At 40.7% G+C, this 10,909-nt stretch overlaps 1 protein-coding gene across 1 annotated transcript; it reads right to left on the bottom strand.

The window, feature by feature from the left end:
* Positions 1 to 207: 207 nt before the first annotated feature.
* Positions 208 to 10,634, bottom strand: Aadacl3 (arylacetamide deacetylase like 3). The gene is made up of 4 exons (XM_003471408.2): positions 10,423 to 10,634; positions 8,059 to 8,275; positions 5,752 to 5,815; positions 208 to 3,426 (listed from the first exon to the last, which is right to left on the bottom strand). Exons 1-4 carry the CDS (start codon positions 10,588 to 10,590, stop codon positions 2,652 to 2,654), a joined length of 1,224 nt encoding a protein of 407 aa, XP_003471456.1. The 5' UTR covers positions 10,591 to 10,634; the 3' UTR covers positions 208 to 2,651.
* Positions 10,635 to 10,909: the final 275 nt, after the last annotated feature.

Genomic DNA, 10,909 nt, shown 5'->3' with positions numbered 1-10,909 from the left:
TCCTCCAAGTACTTTGCCTCAGGCTTCAATTTAACTTCGGCATGCAATAGAGTAAACACCACTCAATACACATCCATTAGGGAATTATTTACCCTCCTCCACCTTCAGTGCAAGTGTTCGCAGCAATTTAGACTTTAGTGGCACTGAGCCAGACTTGAAGAGCAGAGGAAATGTGACTTTTTTTCTTTTGTTTTATTATTAGCTATACATAAAATCCAAACAAACTTATGGTCTCAAACTTTAGCCTGAAATAATATAAATTCCTCGGAGCATGCTAATAAGGTCCAGAGATTATACTGTTGCAGCAACCTGGTACTGACCCAAAAGGAAGTCACTTCACGCTGAGGAGTTTCGAAGGCAATGATTTATTACTAGTGGACTTGTGGGAATCAGTTCCAAATCATCAGCCTCAGTTGAGGGTGAAACAGAAAGTTATATATACTTTGTAAGCAGGAAGAACAAAGAATGATAGCAAGTTATCATATAATTGGTTACATGAATTATGTTGTCAGGCAGACTTAACTAAAGAGAATTGTTTATTATGAGGTGGGGAAGTTCTGGGAAAGGGAATCCTGAGTGGGACAGATAGAGTGAAGTGTGTGCTTGATTGGGCTCTTTCATCCTGGGTAGAAAGTCTTTGAAACATATTAGAAAAACAGGCTATATTCTTGAGTGGGAAAACATAGTCCTTGTAGTGGGACAGTCTGACCTGTGACAGACTATCTATGAAAAGAAGTTGGGCACAGACAATCAGGGCTGGCTAGGTTTAGCAGAGTAATTATGTGACAGGGTAGGTGAGCACATCTTGTTTCAATACAGTAACAAGCTACTAATTGATTTTTAAAATTCCTTGGTATAAAATTTGTACTATATTACAAAATCCAGACCATGGTAAATGTTTGGAAAAACACCCTACAGTCTCAAAATAAAATAAATGGAAATGTTCTACCATAGGTAAGTAAAAGAAAATGTTTCTGAAATTCATCAGAACAGCCCCAATTTCATTGTTAAAGAGTAGTGATCTCAGAGAAAGGAAATGGTATTCCTTGAAAAGACATTTAATCAGGAAGTGTGGTGGGAGACTTCGTTACATCTGTCATGTTGGTGCCTGCCCACTTTTGTACTTCATGATAAATTATCTATTACCTTTAAAATGTATCACTTTGCAATAAACTGTACCTTTATATGACTGCCTGTATGTTTCATCGGAAATCTTTCATCAAAGACACACAGAACAGGAGTTGGGGGTTTAGCTCAGCGGCATAAGTGCCTGCCTTGCAAGCAGGCAGTTGTGAGTTCAATCCCCGGTACCGATAAAAAAAGAAAAAGAAAAAGAAAAAAAGACACAGAACTGAAGAGCAAATGTCACCTGCTCCTCACAGTGTTACAACCTGGCTCCACAGTGATGCAGGTGCTAGCGGAGGTTGACTCCGTTTTCCACTCCAAGGATAGCGTAGGACCTGGGCCTAACCCATCAGAACATTGCGATCCCCTGGTTTTGACAACTAGATACATCAGTAAGAAAACCAGTTGAGCCTGTAAGTTTCAATTTTTTTTTTCTGGAACTCCTGAGCATGAGACATTTCTATAAAAATAAACTTGACTCCAGGAAAATGTAAACATGAAACTGCTTAGTGTTACCATGTAGGGAGGTGAAGAGGAAGTCAACAAATAAGAGCAAAGAAAAGAAGAGATGGTTTCTTCTGGAAATGTTTGAGCTCCTAGTTTAAGCTATGCCTGATTTATCCCTGGAAGTCACTGCTACATAAACTAGTATAATTTTTTATATGATTCAAGCAATCTGAATTGGGTCTGTACATCAAAACCTAAAGAGTTCTCATTATACATCTTTGGCCATCTCACAACTTCTCACTACAAATATGGTTGGGTTTGGTAGGACTCAATCTCATGGGTCTCTGATTCAGCACTCAGCTTTGTTCCCAACTCCTCTCCTATAGTGTTATTTTGAGTCCTTGGTTAGAAGCTCAGCTTGACTTCAGGAGTCCCAGAGCTGCCATACTCAGGCAGCTCTGTCTTCAACGGCTGCAAGTAAGCAGTCACCATGGAAAAATCTATCCACCCTATCTTAACTCTCCCATACTAGGCATGCAAGACTCTTTTCCCAGAGGCTGGGGAACAACAAGAGATATCACTGTGTTCCCAAAGAGAGCTTCTCCACCTCTGCCATTACCCACCATCCTGGGGTAATGACCCACCAGAGAGTCACCTTCTTAGCCAAATGGAAAATTTCCATGAGATTGTGCATTATGGCCCTGGGCTTTTCCAAGGCCCTGCCCACTACATGCTCCTGTTGCACTCGGTCAAGCTGGACAGACTGAACTCTAGCTGAGGCTGAGAGAATCCTTTTTACGTAGTTTCACTCTCACAAATGGCCACTGAAGATGGTCAACTCAAATTTCTCCAACAGTGAATGTGGACCGTGACAGTTCCACCTCACCCTCCAAATCTGTCTCTTCCATTCTTCTCTATACAGCAGAAAGAACATGAATTGTATGGTTCTAGAACCCAGACTAGGATAGAGACAACTGCCTCTACCCCTACCTAACCTGATGCAGTGTCACTTAACACAGCTCCAGAGAGTTCTAGGGGTTGCTGGATGACAGTAGAGTTTTCTTGGGAAGTAAAGAGGTTCACAATTCCTTGATAAAATTGACTACAATATCCAGAATTTTCAGAGAGCAGGGGAAGTGGAAGAAACCTTCTTCAACGTGGGTAAGCACTCCATGAAAACCATTCTCTATGTGATGCCAAGTCACTGGCACGCCCAAGTCTTCTAGTCTCTTCTTATATAGGAGAGAATGGTCACAGATAAGATCATACTCACAGCTCACAATGCAAGCTTTTGGCACCTGAGACACTATGTCATCTTCTGTGATCAGGGGTGAGAATGTCCAATCTGTAGCAATTCTTGTCTCTAGGTAAGCATCTTCATTTAAGGGCTCGCGGGGTCTGGATTGATAGCCTCTCTTCTTAAACCTCTCGGGGATGTTCTCTGGACCCAACCATTTTCTGTACTTCTCCCAGACTTCTGCAGGCAAATAAGCACCTTTCTCAATTTTACTTTTCCAGGAAGTATTGATATTCAGGTGACAACACCAACAGTAGAAAGCAAGATTCCATGTGAGCAATGGGATGTTTTTGTTCTGCTGGAAGGAAGGGGACTGGAAGTCCAGAAACTGGAGAGCAGCATAGAGCAGAATCTGAGCACGAATCTTGGGGAGATCTGGACGATTCACAAATATTTGACAAAGGAAGGCTGCCATGCCTCCTCCCACGCTGTCACCACAGAGAATAACGCGAGCTGGATCCACTCCATATGCATCCAGGGACTTCAGGAAGTGAACAGTGGCCCCTAGGCAGTCTCTTGACATTGCTGGAAACTTGTATTTGGGTGACTTGCGGTATCTGAAAAAGAGTCAAGGCACATAGTTTGTGCTTGTCACTGCTAAGTGAGGCCAAAAATACATGCGTCTACCATCTGCTAGCACAGGTTTATTCTGCTAACTTCCCTTTTTGAAACCTGAGCAGATGAAGATGTGTGATGCTTACATGAAATGACAAGTGCAAACTCCTCTTACTTTTCAGGCTTGCAAAGTGGCAGCTGCCATTTGCACAGTTTCAGAACGCTCCAGTGGACAAGTCACTTTTACACAGCCCTGTCATCCAGCTGTTGGACAACAGCTTAACCATTACCAACACCAGCCTCATCTTCCTGCACCTGCATTGTGTTGGTTCCCTAACTCACATCTGTCCCTGCTTCCTGTTTTGTGATTCTTATGAGCACCTCCAGGCTTTCTTGGGTTTTGATTTCAACTCATCATACACACAGACTTCATGGGGGACCTTGTAGACTTTTTTCCCACCAGACGCCAGCAGATCACATATAGGACTCCTCCAAATCGGGTATGCCCACTCTAAGCCATGGCTGTCAGGGAGAGATGTAAACATCATGCTGCTAGACTTCCTTACTGCTCAAGAGATGCCACAAATCTAGATTTTTGTGAGATATTTCATCATTTTCAAATGCTGGAATAATCACAATTTGTAATAGCTAGATTTTGGAAACAACCCAAATGCCCATCAACCGAGGAGTGGGCAAAAAAGATATGATCTTTTTATACAATGCTACTCAGCCATAAAGAAGGATAAACTTGAGACAGGTGAATAGATGCGACTTGAGACCATACACGTAAGTGAAGTAAACCAGACTCACATTTGCAAATGTTGTATTGTCTCCCTAGTGTGAGAAGCTGAAAGATCCAAAATGTACAATAGATTTTGTAAAATGAGAAAAAACTGTTCAAACGGAAAGAGAAACTGGGATGGTAGAAAGAAGAAAAGAAGGAAGAGGAAAGAAAATATAAATAAATAATATATATTATTTAAATTATATACATATATAGTAGTAAAGATAGTTATACTATCAGTTTATCTTAGTTCATTGAAAAGTTGGTGTTAATATCATTTGGACAATTAAATGCCTATGTCTTGTACTCTTGAGTTACTAATGCAAAAATGACAACATATAAAATCAACTAGAGAAGATTTCTTAATGTTATCTTTTGAAATCTTGTAGCATTTCTACCTTTCTTTTTGTTTTGCTTTTTTTAAATAAAAAAGGAAAAATGACAATATGCAACATATTAGTGATTGTTACTCTTATCTTGTTTTGAACTTTTGTTTTTTCCTCTTTAAAAACATTAAAAAAATAAAATTCTTGTATATAAATTTATATATGTGTATATATGTGTGTGTATGTATATATATATATATATATATATATATATAGAGAGAGAGAGAGAGAGAGAGAGGAAGAGAAAAAGAGGAAGAAGAGAGGAAGAGACAGAGATAGACAGAGACACAGAGATGGAGACAGAAGAGACAGAGGCCTCTTTCTCTCTCTCTTTCTCTCTCTCTCTCTCTCTTTTTCTCTCTCTCTCTCTCTTTTTCTGACCACCTCTCCATCTTATTTTTTTATTCTCCTTTACTGGTCTTGTCACAGGAAAGCCAGGAGGCTTATTGTACTTCACCAAGGAAGACACACAGGCAGCTGATCTTTTTTACTGCCTGTGCATTTGAATGAAACTGTAGAAAGTCTGCTCAGAGGAACTACCATGGGTGCTGATCTGTCAGGCAACAGGTAGGAGGCCAGGGGGGAACCAGCTCAAGTCATCCCTGCCCAGTGTTTACCAAGGCCTCAAAGAGGGCTAAATTGGGGGGGCGGGTAACTTAGAAAGCAGCTAGGAGAGAGACTTGGAAGGTTTTTGGTTTGTTTTCATATTTTTTTCTTGTGTCCTTGTGTAGATCTCCGCCAAGGGAGATCTCCTTCTGGGTACTTGGAGATGAGGGTAACAGTGCTTGGCTTGTCCTGAGGACGGTGTGGGTACTACTGGCATTTCCAGAGGGAAGAGTTCATGTCTAGAATGTGCAGGGTTGTTCCGTTCCATCCTGAAGTTCTCCTGTAGGCAATATCTACATCAAATCTGCATTAAAAAGACCACTCTCCACCTGGCTTTCCAAAGACCAGACCTTAGGCCCCTCCACTCTCACAAACCCAAAGGCACAGAAGACTTTCCAGCCACGTCTCCTCAGTCTCTCATGCTTTTTCTTCACTTCCTTCCTCTCTTCTCCCAGCTATTCCTCTTGGCCTCTCTTCAACACATTTCATATTCCCTGCCCATCGATGGACAGCAGAGTGGGGTGCCTACGTGGCGCCTCCCTGATACTCACTTGATTGCCACAATCACCGAGTCGGTCTTCTTGCACAAAAGCGCACAGAGGCTGTGATGAGTTTCTGGAAAACACGAGATTTATCACATTCACCAGGAAGTCAGCTGTGTGGGCTGGCTCTGGCTAGAGTTTGCAAATTGGCTTCTAGGTATTGAATAAATTTCCTCTCTGCTCATTACTTCCCCTCTGGTCTGTGTGAACCACTTTCCCCACGATGTCCACACCATGACCCCTCCTGAGGGTAATTAGAAACATACAAGAGGTTTTGGGGCCATAGAGTGCAATAGTTTAGTGGGTAAACTTGAGATTCACACAGACCAGAGAGCAAAATTTAACTTTGCTTCTCCCCCCCTTTTTTAAAAATTCATTTTAAAATAGTGACATTTTAAAAACATGTGGTACTACAAGTTGGTTGACATTGCTGAAGCTTGGTTTTCTCATATATAAAATGAGGATAATGAGAATACACCTCCCCGGGAGCTCGAGCTTAATATAATACACATACAGGCTTCGTCTGGAATGCCTTTTCATGTGAATATAAATAACTATTAATTAATAAATATTTCCCGTTACTGTTATTTGGCATATAGACTGAACCAATACTCCATCACTAAATCCTTTATTCTCAAAGGCTACCTACCGTAAAGGGTCCCAGGCTCTACACACTGAAAGCACTGCTCAAACCAAAGTGTCTCCCCTCCTGATTCATGGGGGGAAAGATTAGGATAAAAATCATCTCTATTTTTAATTTTTCTTCATATCAGGTTTCTTTTTTTTAAACAATCTTTGGTGTTCCTGTTTGTCTGTTCCAAAATTTGTCTCAAGTATGCCTGATGTGAAACAGAATAATGCATTTTATTTATTTTTACTTAAAATATTCCTATTTCCAAGTGAATTCAGGTGATGTTTACACAGCATATACTAAATGCCACTGCATGGTACTTTATTATTATTATATTATTATTGATCTTTTTCAGGCAAGTTCTCGCTATGTGGTTCAGGCTGGGCTTGGGCTCACATTGTAGCCCAGGCTGGTCTTGAACTTGCCATGATCTGATCCTCCTGCTTCAGCCTGGGATTGCAGGAGTGTGCCACCACACCCAGCTTAAACACGTGGTACTTTAAAAGGATTAATCTAGTGCCATATACATTTCATTTCAATAAATACAATTTTGTATGAGTAAATATTTTTAACTATATATATATATATATATATATATATATATATATAAATTGGGTATTGTGGTATTGGGGATTTCACACCTGCAGATTCAACCAACTGTGGATCAAAAAATGTCTTCTTAAAGTGTGCCTGTAGTGAATACATGAGAGTTATTTGGAGAAGGTAGTCAATATTCCCCAAACATGTAGTATAACAACTATTTACATAGCATCTATATTATACCAGGTATGAGATGTCATTTTCTGGTGATTTGAAATGTATGGGAGATTATAAAAAAGGGAGATATATGGGAGGTTATGTAAAATACATTATTTTATATAAGAGGCTTGAGTGCCTGCGGGTTTGGGTGTTGACAGGGATTTCTAGAACACACACGTGTGCACATACACATACATACATGAATGTGGAGTGATTGAATCACAAGCTAATGTTTAAATTTTTTAAATTTATTACAGAAAAACGTATTGCTATTAACTGCCTCAAAATACTCCCTCTCCCTTTGAACACACTTATCCCATCATTCTGGCCATTTTCAGAAGCAGTCCTGGAAGTGCCCTTCCATGGTTTTAGTTGCACTATCATGGCTGTCTTGATGTTCCAAAGTTTCAAAATGTTTTCCTTTCATGGTCGTTTTGACTTTGGGGAACAGCCAGAAGTTCCAGAGTGTCAGATCTGAGGAATAAAGTGGATGAAGACACACTGTAATATTTTTTTGAGTCTGCCTTTCCCTTGGATGGGACTCAGCAGCAGCATCCACTGTCTTTATGATCATACCTCTTGAAGATACTCCAGAACTGCTTCAGAAAGTGGCAAGAACAAGGGTAAAAGTATGTTTGAAGTGAAGGGAAGGAACTTGAGGGAGGTTAATGGCAATCTGTCTTTTACCATAAAAAAATTTTAAAAATCGAAACACCATATATGTTCATCATATCTCATATATATCCTATTTCTAGAAGGAGATCATTGCATTCAATACCTGCTTTTTGAATGCCCTGGGACCCACCAAATTCCTGGAATTCCTGTAGTAATAGGAGACTTTAAACCCAGAAAGGTAATCATTTTTCCAAGCTTCTCCAGCAGGGTCCCACCCAAGGTCTTTCTAAAATCCAAGGTAAGTCTCTTACTTAAGCTCCCCAGGACAGTCCCACCGCCGTGATAGAAGACAATACCAGTCCTGGGACTACTTGAGGGTGTCTCTGGCCTGTACAGTTTCACAGGGATTGTCCCAAAACGGAGATCTGTGACCACAACACCTGGATACTTCTTCAGTGGTTTCAGATCATGCACAAAACTGACAAATTCTGTTCTACCACAGAGTCCTAATTTCTCGAAAATCATCCCCTGTTAGAGAAAGGAGAGGAAATGGGTTGAGAAAGGGTTGCAGAGAGGGTAAGTGAAGCCTACCCTGGGCAATTTAATGACTTAGCAAGACCCAAAATAAAAAAAAAAAATTTTTTTTTTAATTTATCTCAAAAAAATTTAACAGGCTAAGGATATAGTTCAGAGTGAAGTCTCTGGGTTCCATTCCCAGTATGCCTGCTTTACACTATTCAGTATCCTTTTGGATATGTCTAGACAGTTGCAAAATAAAAAATAGACAGTGAAATAGAGCAAGAGGTATGCATTTCTCATGTTTGCTCTCTTTTCTGTACCACAACACTTTTGGCCAATTTCTGTGATTCTTTTTGGTAAACAAGTTGCAATCTTGCTCCAACTATAGCTGGTTGACTTCATTCTGTGAGAGGGAATGTGGTGTTTCCAATAGAGGTTAGTTGTGAATATGGAGGCTTTTGTACACTATTCAGGTCTCATGCATCCATCCTGTCCCCAGGAGGGGTGAGGAACCCCAAGTGAACAAGCTCTTATCTGCCCCCCACTGTTAAGCATTCTCTTACTACTGATCTCTGTACAAACATGTTTATTTCTGGCTTGTTTCTTGTCACTTTACTTTTTCAAGGCCCCGGCTCCCTCTCCAAACTCACTGCCCTGAGGCTCCAAGCTCTTTGAAGATAGAAACCACTTGTGACTTTGTCTCTTTCCCATCATTGAAACTGAATCCAAAACCATGACACATAACAGTTGTATAGTAAAAAATGTCAAAAGTAACACTAAGGCACTATGAATGCACGACTTACTTCTTGCCAGATATTATAATTTACCCTTCACATTGCTTAACTCATGGACTATCTGCAAAATGCCCTGGTATAAAAGCTACTATTTCCCCCTATTTTATAGATGAAAAAACTAAGTCACTGCAATAGGGAAGTCACATGATGAGTATGAAAGTCGAAGCCCCGCCAGAAAAACAACAGGACCCTGCCGTAGTGTCTTGGAAAAGCAGATCCTGGAGGTAAGAAACACTTTTCAGAGTTCTTCCCTATCCAGGGTTTCTTTTTATTATGTAAGAAACTTAACACAAATATGTTCAATACCCATTTCTGTCAATCCTCTGAAAAAATACTGTAAACCCATATTAACAATATCCATACCATTCTCACCATGACCAATTTGCAAATATTTTAATGAATTAGACATACTGGGAACAGGAAATAAAATGGAATTTTATTATGTAAACAGTTTCTCAACACTCTGAAGTAACATATCGAGGCCAGAGCTTTTGCACTGAGCTACATCCTCAAGCTTCTTTTACATTTTATTTTGAGTCCGGGTCTCTCTATGTTGCCCAAGATGGGCTTGAGTTTGTGATCCTCCTGTTTCAGTCCTGCAGATTTCTGGATTTCTACACTCAGCTCATGACATTTTTTAGTCGTATTGTACAGTTTTTATTCATCTTTGTGCTCATGTTCTGAATTGCTACATATTTTGTTGCTTGTAATACTGGGTACAAGGATTCAGAAAAATTCCTTGCTTCCTTTATGGCTTCACAGTGATCAGATTTATGAAGAAAGTGAGAAAACTCAGGCTGGGGAGAGATGTGAACTTTTTGAATATTAGATGTGGTAGTGGAATTTGGAGGCAGCGGAAGCTTGGAATGTGGGGCCTTAGTGAGAGGTCCTTAGGTAATTGGGGGATGCCCTTAAAAGGGGTTTTATGGGTCCTTTCCTCTTTCCTCTTCACTTTTGCTCCTTAGCCTTAAGATAAACAGCTGTGCTTGGCTACAGGCTCCCATCATATGGATTGCATCACCACAGCTGAAAGCAACCAGGCCAACAGTTTTGGACTAAAACTTCCAACACTTGAGCCCAAACAACCTTTTCTCTCTCTAAATTGATTGTCTATGACATTTTCTTATAGTGATAAGAAGCTAACTAATACACAGAGAAATAAATCATTCTTTGAGTCTTGTGGCTATTAGCCAAGTCCAGTTTCAGAAACATGGAAAATGGCTGGGAACACCAAATAGGGATCATTCAAGGTTGAGAATATGCTATCAGCATTAACCACAGGCTACGTGATACCAGTGCCACTTTACCCAAGAAGTTTCTGGTGTGTGATTGCTCTCCTTAACCCTCAAGATATAAACTCACCCATGTCATCAACAGCTGGAAGACGCAGCTAAGGATCCTCAATTTCAAGGGGCAATCGATATCTGCTGGGATGTCCTCAGTTGCGAGATGTCTGCAGAAAACCCACAGCCCAATTCCCAGAGAGAACACACAGGCTGCTATGGGGAGGATCAGGGCCACAGTCATCATTATGAAGCCACCTCAGAGGACGCTGGGTTAGAATTGTGCTCACTGCTGACCATGTTTTGAGGGCAGCAAACTCACTCCTTATATGCCACTCCCTTCTCTCCCCACCTCTGACTCTTCTGCAAACATTGGCCCAGTCCTGTGAGTCACAGACCAGGTGAGGGTGTGGTTCTACATCACAACCTGTGCCTAGGAGAAAAAAGCTCATAGCTTGGTCCAGGTGGAAATGACAACTCCATAAAATCCAACTTAAATCCTGACCCTACTGCTAGATCTGGTCTTGCCTAAGCCAGCAAGTTACCGTGAGTATCACAAACATGAC

The sequence above is a fragment of the Cavia porcellus genome, unplaced genomic scaffold (genome assembly GCF_034190915.1).
Source record: "Cavia porcellus strain 051 isolate PalLab524CR breed Dunkin Hartley unplaced genomic scaffold, mCavPor4.1 scaffold_25, whole genome shotgun sequence".
Taxonomy (NCBI): domain Eukaryota; kingdom Metazoa; phylum Chordata; class Mammalia; order Rodentia; family Caviidae; genus Cavia; species Cavia porcellus.
The sequence above is the reverse complement of the archived record's forward strand: the minus strand, read 5'-3'. Positions and strand labels throughout refer to the sequence as shown.

Bases quoted from the DNA above. Each gene is read 5' to 3' on its own strand.
- Aadacl3 (XM_003471408.2), bottom strand. From the start codon at position 10,590: ATGATGACTGTGGCCCTGATCCTCCCCATAGCAGCCTGTGTGTTCTCT. The intron at 8,276-10,422 runs GTGAGTTTATAT...TTTCTCTAACAG, and splicing joins TCCAGCTGTTGATGACATGG to GGGATGATTTTCGAGAAATT. The intron at 5,816-8,058 runs GTAAGAGACTTA...CGTGTTTTCCAG, and splicing joins GACTGTCCTGGGGAGCTTAA to AAACTCATCACAGCCTCTGT.